Genomic DNA, 15,526 nt, shown 5'->3' with positions numbered 1-15,526 from the left:
GTAACAAGGGGATTATTACAAGGCATTTGAACTGGCTGCTTAATGATAGAGAAGGTCTGTCCAATTTGGTTTATCAAGGTGTGACCGTGGCGAACAACTGTATGACTGAATCAATACGAGTGGTTAGACTGAGGAGTCAAACAAGCAACATGACATCATAGTACAGTATATCAATATAATCTCTTGAAACTAAAATTAATACATTCAATCTAGGACTCAATAATTTAACTGAGATCAAGTAGAGTACATACATTTTGATGGACAGTAAAGTGCACTCACACCAATGTGATTTTTAATTATGGACAAAATCATGCGTGTTTTCACAGTAAAAATATAATAAAAAATAAAAAAAAAAAAAGTGTTACAACTGAAAGAAAGCCTTACCCATCCTGAAAAAAACCAAAACATTCTATCAAATTAATGTCTGTTCTTTCTTTATCTTGGCCTACAGTGACAAAGGAAGTCTTTCTAAAATACAAGTGCATGTGTCATTAATACTATTTCTTCCAGGAAGATCTTGGCACCAAAATACGACATTAACACGATCCAGCAGGAAGTCTTTAACATGTTAAAATTTAAATGATAAGACGCTTATACTCCATTTTCTTTGAAAGTTGTAAATTATTATAAACATCAGTTAAACAGAAGAAAAATTTTATTTCATAAAATGCATTTTTAGAGAAAATGATGTGCATTTTGTTTATTTTTTTTGCAAAAATTTAACAGAAAAATACCACACTCAAATAATTGGAATGGAGCATTTTACTTTTCTGGAAATGGTTTGGCAAATGAAAGCAAACCATTCAATAGTCTATTTGGTCAGTCTATGGTGACACCTGCAGTGCTTCAGCTGTGCATACTATGCACATCTTAGCAGAGACAGCAAAGCCAGACACTAGTTCCCATCTAGGTTAGGATTTTCAACTGTAACAAGTGTTTCTGATGCACTAATCAGCACTTAATTCTGATGAACAAATATAAAACACGCAATACTGGATGGAAGACTAACGTCAATGTAGGGATGAGGATGTGGCTGTAAAAGGCATGTATTTTTTACGAGTCCAAAACGCAAGAAATCAAGATGAAAAGCACATAGGTGTAAAGGAACCCTCAAGAGAGAGGTATTTTTATGCAGCTGATGTCACCAGAAGAGTTGAACAAGGGTAAAATTGCATCTGCCTTAAAGTGGATGCAACCACTTTGTGGACTGAGCCAATATTTGCAAGACTGCAGTGACACAGGATCAGTCCTTCTGGTCAGTAAGACTGCTGAGCGTAAAGGATCAATGTCCAATGCATAAACAGGATGAGAACTGGGCATTCTGAGGACTTCTGGTATGAAGGAACCTGCTAACTAAACTTATGCCAATAGTGGTTACCTGACTATATTAACGAACATGTCTCATAATAATCGGATCCATTTTGATCACATTCTTACCGGCATAAAAGGTTTGTTTTTTGCAATTGCCGGTTATTTTCCTACTGCACATGTGGCCAGTGGGTCAGTTCACTTGGAGCCATGCCTCACGAATAATTAGCCATAAAGTACCTCAGTGGTGTCATTGGTTCCTGCATTCTCAAAAATATTAGTCAGCCCACAAAATGGCTGCCCACACCAAGTAAAAGAGGCAAGTGACACTTAAGTATAGCAAACGTCAGGTCTCAAGAGGTGCTAATTAAAATATATATTGTGATTTTAACAGAGTAATTGTATACATCATCATATGAACATACTTCTTGGGATAATAGACAATGTTGGATGCTGAAGATTAACAGTTAGTATAGAAGAAGAATATCTAACATTTTTTTTATAGTTTTATTCATAGTAATGGTGTGCAAGTATGCAGTCCTTGATTCAAATACATTCCCAATTCCGCTTAGACCGTATCTATGTCACAGTAGAAAAGCATATGGAAAAAGGGAACGAATGGCCACTACAGACAAAAGAGAAGTTACATATTGAAGACTAGGGACATTTCCAAGGCTAATATATCTATTTTATTAACTGGTTTAGGCTGATGAGGCAATAGATTAAAGGTACAATGTAAGGTTAAATCTTGTCTTCTGCTAATATTTATGCTCTGGAATGCTCACATATGAATTGAGAAAATTGAGAAAAAGCGAAGGAGTCCTCTATTTCTTCTCTGTGGCAATGATTGGTCTCACCAGATAAACAGATTTTCTGATCAATTTCTGTTTTTATGTTGAAAGCTCCGTTGCTCGGAGATCCAGAGAGGTGTAAAAGAGGATGTATGCGGCAGAGGTCTTCACAGAGGATACTGAGATCTCTGATACTTCATGGTCATCAAATTTAAACCATTTCTGTTTCATTGCATTTTTACAGTATGCTGTGTAGTGCCCTCCGTCTAGTCCTCCATAGTGATTCTGTGAAACACAATTTTAATTAGTACCAATAAATCGTGTCCGGATCATACAACAAGGACAGCAGTATTCGTACAGCAACACAGAAGCAGAAATATTTATAACAAATCAGTTACATATAAATGCTGGTTGGAATAAAGCACACATGGTTTGCTAGTGTCTACACTGATGTTTGGCAGCAAAGTACTGTTTCTGTATTAGAAGTGAGTGGGTCTCCTGATCCAAATATAAGGGCGCCCCTCCATCTTTTGTTGGCCACAGCTGCTACAATATCTGGAGCGATAACGGTCAATTGGCTCAATATCACAGCGTGTTCCCAAAATGAACTGGATACCGGATAGTAATTTGAGATGTCTCTTGGACCTCTCAGCGGCCTTTGACACCGTTGACCACCCGCTCCTACTCCACACCCTTCAATCCTTTGGTCTCTCTGGCTCCGTCCTGTCCTGGTTCACCTCTTACCTTGCTGACCGTTCCTTCTCTGTCACCACCTCTGGATCTCTCTCACCCCCCTCCTCCCTTCCAGTAGGGGTCCCCCAAGGCTCTGTTCTCGGACCCCTACTGTTCTCTCTTTACAGCTCTTCCCTGGGCAAACTCATCAGCTCCTTTGGTCTCAAGTACCATCTTTATGCGGATGACACCCTTTCCTCTCCTGATCTCTCTCCCTCCCTCCTCTCCAGGGTGTCCGCCTGCCTCTCTGCCATCTCCTCCTGGATGTCCTCTAAATTTCTCAAATTTAATCTTGCGAAAACCGAACTTATTGTCTTTCCTCCCGCTCATTCCCCCTCCCCTTCCGACCTCTCTATCACTGTTCTCAACTCCTCTATTTCCCCTATTCCTCAACTTCGCGGCCTCTGTGTCATCCTCGACTCCTCTCTCTCCTTTGCCCCTCACATTCTCTCTCTTGCTAAATCTTGCCGCTTCCAGCTGCGCAACATCGCACGCATTCGGCCCTTTCTCTCCCAAGATGCCACTTATGCTCTTGTCCACTCTCTTATTATCTCCCGCTTGGACTACTGCAACCTCCTCCTTACTGGCCTCCCCCGCTCTCATCTCGCTCCCCTTCGCTCCGTACTCAATGCTGCCGCTTGGCTCATTTTCCTTTCTCGCAGCTCCTCCTCTGTCTCCCCCCTCTACCAATCCCTTCACTGGCTCCCCTTCACCTACAGAATAGCGTTCAAGCTCCTTACACTTACCTTCAAGGCCCTCTCCAACTCCACTGCTCCCTACATCTTGGAACCGCTGGCGGGGGCAATTTATCAAGCTCCAAAAAGCCTAGCTTTTTGGAGATTGGGCCGATGGCAGTTCTACTCTAGCATTGCGGTAGAGGGGTCTTCGGAACCCTCTCCACAGCCTTTCTGCTCTCAACTGCGGTAAAGGTGAGTAAGGTCATCATCGGGACACAGCCTCCTATCTGATGCGCTGTCCCGGGATAATTTTTTAATAAATGAAGCCTAAAAGTTATCTGCCATCGTTGAGATGACAGATGATAACAGCTTTACTAAAGACATAAATCTTTAGTCTATGTCCAGAAAGACATTTTATTCTGTTTTAAATATTTCTATAGGTTTGTTTTTCCTTATTTTCACATCTGTACTGGATGAGAGACTTGTGAGTGTTTTTATTTATAACTTCTCAAGTGAATAACTAAGGGACCTAGGAACGTAGAGGCTTCAAATATGGTTTAAAAAACAAAAAACATAGCTGTGTGTGCTTTACTCAAGAAACTTTCTGCACTTGGCTAATTACAATGTAACAAATATAGTTTTAAAAAATCAAAATAATAATAGTACACCTGGAGTTAAAGCCTAATTGCAATTAGCTTTTACTACACACACCATAAATGCATATTAAACACATGCATTCACAATCACAGTGCAAACACCAGTATTTGCGTAGCTCAATACTCATGAATATTTATAAATATGGTATGCAGAAGGTGAATATAGAAGAAGCAGCAACAGAATAACTATAAACATAAGATTAGCTAAATGTTGGTTAGTTAAATGCTCAATGATTCCCACATCCTCAACCTCACTAGTCTCCATTATTATCATTATACCTACCTTAGTAATCTGCTATCCTATCATGAACTCCCCAACCCAATCCTTTATAATCCCTTCCCTCACTCACCACTGTGCCTCCTCATTTACTCAGAGGGGAACTGATGATACATGAGTTACTCTCAGAGTACTTCCGTGCCCGCCTTGATCTGTGATCAATTACCCTGTGAGTAAGTTTAATTTTAGCTCTCCAGAATGCCAGGCCCTGTTGCTTAGCATTCTGGGTTGTCAATTAGATGCTGGTGTTGGTCATCAGAACAGAGCTCATTACAGAGTCATAAACACTGAGCCTTCTTCTCCAACCCTAGTTAGACACAGCAGTGCTATGAGAAAGAAAAATGTCCTGATTCACACAGGGCATGTCTGCCCAGAAGATAAGCGCCATGATGATCTGGAGCCCGGAGTCTGTCGAGTCCTGTTTTAAGATGTCGGCCACTATATTAATGCTGCAGTGAGAACAAAGCAGATGTCTACCCTGGATGCTACTGTATTCAGAAAACTGATGGGTGCCATAATAGGACAACAAAGGTAAACAACACTGACAGCATAAGGACATAGCTTAAAAACACAGAGGGAAGCCAGAAAGATAAGGTGGTGTATGAAGTTGTAAGCTGTATAAGTTGTAGGGGAGCATGTACAAGTCAATAAATGTGAGTCATGAGAAGACGGGTTTCCAGTTATGCACGGAGCACATCTTTTCCAATGGATTTGGTGCTAGCTATGAACTGGGCCTCTCTCTAAAGCCTCCAAATATATATACAGAAAAGATGCTTCAAAAGCTGCACATGGAGTGTGTGAATCATCCCCCTAAACGTTATGTTTTACCTCAGGAAGTGGGACTGCCCCGAAATGTCATGTTCCTTCTGTGCTTTGTCAATAAACATAACCCTGGGGGGATGATTCACTACCACACCCCATGTGCAGCATCTGAGACATCTTTTTGCCTATGCATTTCTCCAGTTATGCACATAAGCAAAGGAGGTATAAAATAATCAATGGCAAGTCTGTATTTACATTGGTGTACAAGCAGCCTCTTTCACATGTAGGAAATAACATAACCTATGGCACTCACAGGTGCTGCACACACTGGGCTCTCTCAGTATATTTACTAGCAGTCACTGAGGATCTCTACACAAGATATTATAGGTCACAACACAGGCCCTTGTTTTTTACTCTGTGATACTACGTTCTGTTCTGTCTGACTACAGTGTGAAATCTTTATATAACAGGAACTTTGTGAGACAAGGACAGAAAAGGAGCACAAAACGGTGCTGTCAGCCATTACAACATAAACTGACAAAACAACTGCTTTAGAGCAGAACAGCACCTTCAATACTTCAAACTACTACTTAAAAATAGACAGCTACACTCATTACATGCACTTCACTAAGTAAATAATTTACACTGAACTATTTATAGAAGGTAATAACAAGTTGTACTACAACAGAATATAATACAGATCCCCCCACTTCTCCTCAGTGTCCCACCCACTTAAACAATATTTTAAATCACAGAAATATTCTCTCTTCTTCATAGCAGTAGCAATCTGAGCAAAGGGGATAAGGCGGCTTTAATCTGCCTAATTGTATAAGACAAGTGGAGCAAGTGAATGTAATGGAAAGCTTAATTGCTGGTGTACAAGATGAACCTTCAATATTCTGAGATCCTTGAGTTAATAGTGATAAAATCAAACTCCTGGTGGACCAATCTGTCTATATGAATAATGTGGAAAAAGGTTTTATTGTTGGTTATTTTATATTTATTTTTTATTAGTTACTCTCCTTCGTTTTGTGCGACTACTAATCAGACAAATATCTCTTCCAGAACATTTCATTTGGTGCATATTTTTATCTGGGTTATGAAAGGGGATACTCCCAACAGTCTTAATAAAGGTCAAGTTGACCCAGCACACGCTTTTTCATACCCAAGGATGTGCTTGTAGTTTTAGTGCCATGTTCCCCCACATGTACCAAAGATAACCATGTGCTAGATTACATTGCTATTTCTCTGTATTTGCTCCACAATGTCTAATTGTGCCATGTGTGTCTGGAATAGGCTCAGCTTGCCACAGCTGGTTCACAAAATGTGGGAAGACTCCTGGGTTGAGGCGCTGCCAGCTGGATCACTGGCACGTCAGAGCGAGGCCACAAGGAGACTATTCATTACTGTGGATTACAAAGCACTCTGCATACGCACCCTGTATGTGTATTGTTTCCATTTTGTGTCTTTATGCATACTTTATATATCAGTTTCATGCTTATATAGTCAGTTGTCTGTACCTATACAATTGTTTCTTTACCTAAATGTTTGTGTCGAGTTTTCAATCCTGGCTGCAGTATACCCTTATGTGGTATTGCTACAATCTGGCTACAGCATACATCATCATCATTTATTTATATAGCGCCACTAATTCCACAGCGCTGTACAGAGAACTCACTCACATTAGTCCCTGCCCCATAGGAGCTTACAGTCTAAATATCCTAACATACACACACACACAGACAGACACACACAGGCTAGGGTCAATTTGTTAACAGCCAATTAACCTACCACTATGGGGGTTTTTTGGCGTGTGGGAGGAAACCAGAGCACCCGGAGGAAACCCACTTTCTGCTTTAAGTACTGACCCTGTAAAATTACTTTACATTTACTTTATTGAGACTACATGTCCAGCTGCAAATGTGCATGGTGGAAAGAGTAAACACATCACTTCAAAGTGCAGTCTATTACCAATATAGGAACAGCCCCTTAATTTAACAATTTTCTTTCCCCCCTCCTCTATAATACTGCTTGGTCTCACTCATGTCATTTAATTAGGAATGGGGGGACATTGGTACGGTCTTTATTTCATGTGTGACTATACTGCATTTTAAATGCTTTTATTACATTAATCGAAATGCACCTTCATGTATGCCTGGAAGGTGCAAAAAATCATCCCATTGAAAGTATAGACCAAAGACCAGATCGCCGCAACCTCAAAGGATGTGTAAAAATAAAGTTCTTTTGCAGGGAGAAAAAGGCTTTGCTCCCCACCCCCTCCTGCCCCCACAAAGGGGAATTGCTATTGTAAGTGTACTCTCCCAAGCTCGAAGATAATTTTAATATTTCACAGTACAAAACGATATCTCATTTCCGAATGTGGGAGCAATATGAGGCACACAATGGCACCTAGCCCACATTCAGCAACAAATACACGTACTACTCATATCAAAAGATGCTAAATTTGGCACCGCTGGAGACACCACCACCTGTCAGTGTGGTCGGATTTAACATTACAGTCTTAAACACCTTGGCACACTAAGCAGCCACAGACACACAACACTGAAACTTTATGTATAGAAAATAGACAATACACACAATTAAGTCACAAGTTGTACAGTGATAGATACTTACCGAGACTCCAAATAAATTGTATTTCTTAAAAGTCTTGGGGCCTATGACATACTGTGATAAGTCAAGGTGTTCCAAGGGAAAATCAACACAAGTCTGAAGCTTTTGTTTCCAGCGTCCTTCATATGAGAATCTAGGAAACAGATATACAGGCGTACATGTGAAGAACTGAGAATGAATACTTTTATTTCTATTTGCTTCTTCCAGAGGTTGCAAAAATAAATATAATGAAAGTGTGTAACTTACCGTTTTAAGTGCACCAGAAGGACAGGTGGGAGTTTCCAAATTTCTATTTTCTTCATGGAATCTCTTCGACTTTTACAATTACTACAATAAAACCTATTATTATCTGTGAGTTTCTCCTCCTTGGAAAATGACTTAAGGCAATCCTACAAAGAACACAATAATTAGTGGATACATACTGCTAAACATACAACTTCAAGGGCTTACTATTTTGGGAACACACACACTTGATTACAGTTAATAAAATATCACACCAAAGTAATCATGAGATACAATAGCATTTGTAACCTATAAAAAAAAGTAGACAACATTCTTTAACTTGTTCTTCTCTGCTGTGTATACAGTCATAATGGTGGTGGCTAGACTTTAATCTCAATCATTGTTAATTAATATTGGCATAGCTACAAACACAACACTGAGAAAACCAGCTGTCTATTACTTTCATTTCCTTGCCACCTAATCTCCGTATACAGCATTCAACGGTTTTCCGCTTAATGTGGAAGCGCACAACCTGACAGAGATTTCCCTTAGTACAAGTAAATTCAAAGAGCATCAGGGTAGATCTGACTTTGATCTTCCTTTCCTGTCAGCACCAATCATCATCATCATCATTTATTTATATAGCGCCACTAATTCCGCAGCGCTGTACAGAGAACTCATTCACATCAGTCCTTGCCCCATTGGAGCTTACAGTCTAAATTCCCTACTATAGAGACCAAAAGATCTAGTGTAACCTGACTCACATGTCAGTTGTTGCTAGATCCAACTTACGCTAGATCCACCAATTCTGGTAATAAGGGTGACCGGAGACTGGTACCCTCATAAAAAAGTAAAATGTTAAAAAGGGGGGGGGGGAAAAAATCATAATGTAAAAATTAAAATCTACTTTTCTTTACAGATACAGTAACTGCATTAAACTTTATGTAAAGTACATATATTTGGTATTCCTATACCTCTGGAAAAAATATTTTTGGGGTAACTTTGTAGGTTTGCACTAATGGGGTCAAAGTAAGTATTAAAAGCATCATGGGAAAGTTTTATTTTATTTTTTTATTTGTCCCTTTCTGCTGATAAAATGCTTTTAAAATAAAAAAGCAAAGTACAACTGTGAAAGTTGTTTGGATCAAAAAGTATGAAAACCCCCAACCCCAACATATTAAAAAGGTAAATGTTCCAATACAAAATTCACTACATTTATATGATCAAAAACCAATACAAATGGTAAAGTAAAGCACAGGATTTTATATCTAAAGCCAATGATGACAGCTAGTCACCCAAGCTGCGTTATCAACCACTTGGCCCTATATTTCTGAGGGTGTGGTCCCAAACCGAGCGCAATGCCCAAAAGTCCGATTAAAATCTAATAATTTTTTGACACACCCAAACATTTGGACAAACAATCACTGGCCACCAGTGTATGCAATCATCTGCCAACCACATTGACAGCCTCCCATGTGATTTGTCAGCTTGGACAGACAGCCAAATAACAAGGATCTGCCTAACTTAAGTCACCTACATTTGTGATCAAATTGTATCCGTCAATGTGCTGCCAATACAAATAATACAGAAAAAAAAACAACCTGTTTGAATTATAACACGATATGCATAACCTGTACGTAGAATCACGTTTATACATTTTGTTAAAAGAACAGCAAGGCTTTAAACATTGAGTTTTTGCAACATCCTCTTGCAAGATTTTCATTAAGGACAAAAGTATAAACGTATAGCATATTGCGTGATTTTGTAGTTGCTCCATGTAATGTTAAAATATAGGACAATATCAAGTTTTCTAATGCTGCAACAAAAGGAATTAGCTGTAGTTGGTACCTGAAGGGAACACTTGCTTGGGGATGGAAGAGGCAGAGACAAGTACATGAACGCTTCGAACGTTCTGGATTTTTTGTGACACGTCAGACATTGCACAGTGGATTTGAACTGGCCTTGGAAAAGTGCCACTATGATTGATTCATTTAGTTGCTTGTGTTTCATCCAAGCTACATCCGCAGCCTGAGAATCATTTAAATGGTCATTGTTTTCCTCCTTATGTCTCTTTCTGTTGTCTGCCTACAAATAGACAAAAAGCAACCCATCTGTTACCTTTACATTTTACAGAGAAAAATGGAATATTATTTGCTTGTAAGCAAAAAGATTGACTATTAAGCAGTAGTATAAGCACCTCTGTGTAAAACTACAAAGTATGTTTATCACCATTCATACCTAACAGTTGCACCAAACAGCAGCTGCTGTGCTCACAATGGCTTTATAAACAGACTGTACAATAGATGATCTGGGCTGGTCATGAAGTATGACTATATAAACACCTGCACAGTGTGTGGCTCAGCACAAATGTTTACTCCAGTATGGAAGATGTGGGGTTCTAATATTTATAGAAGTAATTAGGTCCTGGTGAGTCAAAACTGTAGACAATAGCAGCAGAGGTCGTGAATATTGCAACCAGCGTCATTATCACCAACTGGTCTGGAGGTGGCATTTACTTTGTTTATCCTTTTGAGCACCACATGAAAAAACCTGACCTTTCACATGCAATAGCGGGTGATTAACAGGAGCAATCATTTTGTAGAGAACATATGGAAACACACAACAAATTTACAGACATTCCAAATATGTTTTACCTGTAAAGCATTAACAAGCCTTAAATATCACACCAATGTTTGCACAGTGGTTTTATGGTCTGCAATATATCATTGATTTATCCTAAATAACGTACACAGCACTAAAGATTATTAGAAACAAAAAACTATTAAACAGAAATTTCCCTACTAGACTATAGAAGATATTGAAGATAATTTTGTCGACACATTTGAGAGAAACAGAAATAAAAATGCTCTGCCTGGAGAATGCTCTGAAGGTGGGCTTCCCATTCAAGCAATTAATAACCATTCACATCACACTGCTATAATTAATTTCCTTTTTACATCACACTGATAATAAAGGAATGAACTTTAATGAATGAAAATGCTTCATGCTTTAATCCCATACTTGCCAACTTTTTTTTTTTTTCTTCCGGGAGATGCCGGCTGGGACGTGGGCGTGCAGGGGGCGGGGCTGCGAAATCGCGTCATTTTGGCCCCGCCCCCGTGACGGAATGACGCAAATCGCGTCATTTTACAGTGGGGGCGGGGCTAAACGCCGCGATTCCGGGTGAATCGCGGCGTTTAAACTAAATTTTTCTCCCTTCCTATCAGGGAGATTGCCACACTCGTCCGGGAGACTCTCGCAAAATGCGGGAGTCTCCCGGACAATGCGGGAGAGTTGGCAAGTATGTTTAATCCTGAAGATTTTAAATGGACTATAGAATAAGCACCTGAACAGCCACTGCTAAACAGACCAGGACAATGTGACTGCCAGTGACAAATACATTTAAATAAATGAAAAATAACAAATACAGTCTGGAAATAGTTATTAAGTGGAACATGCTATAGACAATATTAGAAAGAAAAAATGTAGACAATCAAAAAAGTGTTCAATAGGTGTAAGCACAATTTCTGGTACACATATGTATTCAATATTTCCAATTTAATAGACAAGGTTTGTTTAATATAGCCAACACACAAACAGTTACACAATGTGAAACAACCAAACAAATGTAGACAGTAAAAAAACATATTCTGATTTAATGGTAACGTAATGGACTTGATTATCACAATAGACATAGTAAACATTTCAAGTTATATATATTTATTTTAGTTTATTTGTATTAATGTTCTTTTGTGAAGCTACCACACAAAACCAACAAAAGTTGAGGATATAGAAACTGAAAACAAATGCTTTGATTTTACAAAACACAAATAAATGTTGTAGCTTACTTACTCTCTACAAGCATCACCAAAGGCCACGTAAAATAGAAAGTAAAAACAAAATGAGATTTTTACTACATGTCATTTCCCAACATAAAATCTTACTAAACGGCATTAGCATTACACTGTGACAACACACCCATCTTGTGATAACAGCTTGCAGAGTTTAGAGAATGACATTAGCCTAATCTCCATCACTAATATGCTAATCATAAATGTGATCTCTGACCAATGCTCCTTAAACACGAGGATGTATAAACTGTATGTGGGAACTTCATTCACAGAGCTGTGCATATATCACTGTACACAAAACGATTCTCCCACACCCCTTTGACTAAAGCCTCAAATTACTACTCCGTACTGTTGTTCAGGTTTACTCTCTCTGACTGGCTAACTTTTGTCCTAGCCTCTCCCACACCTACATATGGACAATGTGCTGTTAGAATTCTAATGCGGTGATTGACTTTGCGCTGTTCTGGGCCGACACACTTCACCCCCTGCTTTCCCTATCTATAGGGAGTTTGTATGTTTTCCTCATGTTTACGTGGGTAATAAATTATTACCTATCCTATTCTTTTAAGGGAGGAAGTTTCTGAGATGTAGATGAATTCCTGATTTAAGAATTCAACATTTGGGGGACTGCTGGCATTGTAGAGAGAGGTCATGTAGATTCAGTTTGGAGGGGGAGGAGGGGATTGTATATAAAGAAATACATGAACAGTGATTTTTCCTCTTTAAAGATCGACATATTAAAAACATAGAGACATTTCAATTATACTAAAAGTGAAAAAATAATAAAATTACCCAGTATTAATAATGGTGGATGAGCTGAAGCCAAACATGATTACCTTATTGAGATCCTCATGGAGTCCATCCATTAAAAATAGCAGAAGCTCCTGGGAGTCTTGCTGGCTGTACCCAGCAAACTGGTCATTGATCTTCCCGATTGTTACCTTAAAGTCTCTAGGGCTTATGAATTTGTATTGACCTGTCCATAGGGCTTTCATTATAATACCAAATTCCTCAGCCACTTCTCCTTTATGACCTAGAAAATTTGCTCTGTACAGAAAAGAAGTTCATATTCATTGGTTCTGGATATTAGGAACAGGAAAACACAAGTATATGCTACTGAAATAATGCACAGCAAAAACAAACATGTAAATACCTAACCTATATCTGATGTGTGTCATTATTTTTTTAATTCAATCATTTAAAATACCTTTTATTTAGTCACTTAACTTTCTCCCACAGCACATAGTGTGACTGAAATGCCTTGATAGGAGTGACTGTAATGATAGGCATAGGTAGGAGTGACTGTAATGATCGATAGGCATAGGTAGGAGTGACTGTAATGATCGATAGGCATAGGTAGGAGTGACTGTAATGATCGATAGGCATAGGTAGGAGTGACTAATGATCGATAGGCATAGGTAGGAGTGACTGTAATGATCGATAGGCATAGGTAGGAGTGACTGTAATGATCGATAGGCATAGGTAGGAGTGACTGTAATGATCGATAGGCATAGGTAGGAGTGACTGTAATGATAGGCATAGGTAGGAGTGTCTGTAATGATAGGCATAGGTAGGAGTGTCTGTAATGATAGGCATAGGTAGGAGTGTCTGTAATGATAGGCATAGGTAGGAGGGACTGTAATGATAGGCATAGGTAGGAGGGACTGTAATGCTAGGCATAGGTAGGAGGGACTGTAATGCTAGGCATAGGTAGGAGGGACTGTAATGCTAGGCATAGGTAGGAGGGACTGTAATGCTAGGCATAGGTAGGAGTGACTGTAATGATCGATAGGCATAGGTAGGAGTGACTGTAATGATCGATAGGCATAGGTAGGAGTGACTGTAATGATCGATAGGCATAGGTAGGAGTGACTGTAATGATCGATAGGCATAGGTAGGAGTGACTGTAATGATCGATAGGCATAGGTAGGAGTGACTGTAATGATCGATAGGCATAGGTAGGAGTGACTGTAATGATCGATAGGCATAGGTAGGAGTGACTGTAATGATCGATAGGCATAGGTAGGAGTGACTGTAATGATCGATAGGCATAGGTAGGAGTGACTAATGATCGATAGGCATAGGTAGGAGTGACTGTAATGATCGATAGGCATAGGTAGGAGTGACTGTAATGATCGATAGGCATAGGTAGGAGTGACTGTAATGATAGGCATAGGTAGGAGTGTCTGTAATGATAGGCATAGGTAGGAGTGTCTGTAATGATAGGCATAGGTAGGAGGGACTGTAATGATAGGCATAGGTAGGAGGGACTGTAATGATAGGCATAGATAGGAGGGACTGTAATGATAGGCATAGGTAGGAGGGACTGTAATGATAGGCATAGGTAGGAGTGACTGTAATGCTAGGCATAGATAGGAGTGACTGTAATGCTAGGCATTGGTAGGAGTGACTGTAATGCTAGGCATAGGTAGGAGTGACTGTAATGCTAGGCATAGGTAGGAGTGACTGTAATGCTAGGCATAGGTAGGAGTGACTGTAATGCTAGGCATAGGTAGGAGTGACTGTAATGCTAGGCATAGGTAGGAGTGACTGTAATGATAGGCATAGGTAGGAGTGACTGTAATGATAGGCATAGGTAGGAGTGACTGTAATGATCGGCATAGGTAGGAGTGACTGTAATGATCGGCATAGGTAGGAGTGACTGTAATGATCGGCATAGGTAGGAGGGACTGTAATGATCGGCATAGGTAGGAGTGACTGTAATGATAGGCATAGGTAGGAGTGACTGTAGTGATAGGCATAGGTAGGAGTGACTAATGATAGGCATAGGTAGGAGGGACTGTAATGATAGGCATAGGTAGGAGGGACTGTATTGATAGGCATAGGTAGGAGGGACTGTATTGATAGGCATAGGTAGGAGGGACTGTAATGATAGGCATAGGTAGGAGGGACTGTAATGATAGGCATAGGTAGGAGGGACTGTAATGATAGGCATAGGTAGGAGGGACTGTAATGATAGGCATAGGTAGGAGGGACTGTAATGATAGGCATAGGTAAGAGGGACTGTAATGATAGGCATAGGTAGGAGTGACTGTAATGCTAGGCATAGGTAGGAGTGACTGTAATGCTAGGCATAGGTAGGAGGGACTGTAATGATAGGCATAGGTAGGAGGGACTGTAATGATAGGCATAGGTAGGAGTGACTGTAATGATCGGCATGTCACCATCTGTTTCATACAGAGAAAAAGGAATTGGGAATGCAGCACCTTTAGCAGTCACTTAATAGTGACACATAAAGAGGATAGGGGCTAGATTTATTCATTTATTTGATCCTGCTTTTTTTAATACACACTGCTAATTGTGTACGGCATGTATGATGCATCATTAATCTTTATTTCTCGCCTTATTTACACAATTAGGAGTAAAACCAGCTAGAAGGTGCCATTTTGCACCTTGACAAATCAAGGATGTGCTGTGGGAAGGGAGTGTGCAAATTCAAAATGGGCAGACAGATTTAGTTTGGAGGGGACTTGTCCTAGCTCAACTAGGCCCAGTATCTGTGCTACATGCACAAGCAGACAGTATTTTCCATGCATGCAAAAATGTTTGCATTTGTCTCACTTGAATCACACAATGATATGTCCAGCTGCAAATCTGC

At 39.7% G+C, this 15,526-nt stretch overlaps 1 protein-coding gene and 1 long non-coding RNA gene across 2 annotated transcripts in view; both read right to left on the bottom strand.

The window, feature by feature from the left end:
• Positions 1–417: 417 nt before the first annotated feature.
• The window catches only part of USP8 (ubiquitin specific peptidase 8), a 31,780-nt gene continuing 16,671 nt past the window's right edge, over positions 418–15,526 (bottom strand). The window contains exons 16-20 of the mRNA XM_075207933.1: positions 12,744–12,954; positions 9,905–10,141; positions 8,081–8,223; positions 7,838–7,967; positions 418–2,384 (exon numbers count right to left, since the gene is read on the bottom strand). Coding sequence (XP_075064034.1) covers positions 2,199–2,384; positions 7,838–7,967; positions 8,081–8,223; positions 9,905–10,141; positions 12,744–12,954 — 907 coding nt within the window. The 3' untranslated portion in view covers positions 418–2,198. The remainder of the gene's footprint in view (positions 2,385–7,837; positions 7,968–8,080; positions 8,224–9,904; positions 10,142–12,743; positions 12,955–15,526) is intronic.
• LOC142151869 (uncharacterized) lies at positions 11,614–12,737 on the bottom strand. The gene is made up of 2 exons (XR_012691259.1): positions 12,169–12,737; positions 11,614–12,092 (listed from the first exon to the last, which is right to left on the bottom strand). It is a non-coding gene; the product is annotated as an uncharacterized LOC142151869 (long non-coding RNA).

The sequence above is a fragment of the Mixophyes fleayi genome, chromosome 4 (assembly GCF_038048845.1).
Source record: "Mixophyes fleayi isolate aMixFle1 chromosome 4, aMixFle1.hap1, whole genome shotgun sequence".
NCBI classification, from domain to species: domain Eukaryota; kingdom Metazoa; phylum Chordata; class Amphibia; order Anura; family Limnodynastidae; genus Mixophyes; species Mixophyes fleayi.
The sequence above is the reverse complement of the archived record's forward strand: the minus strand, read 5'-3'. Positions and strand labels throughout refer to the sequence as shown.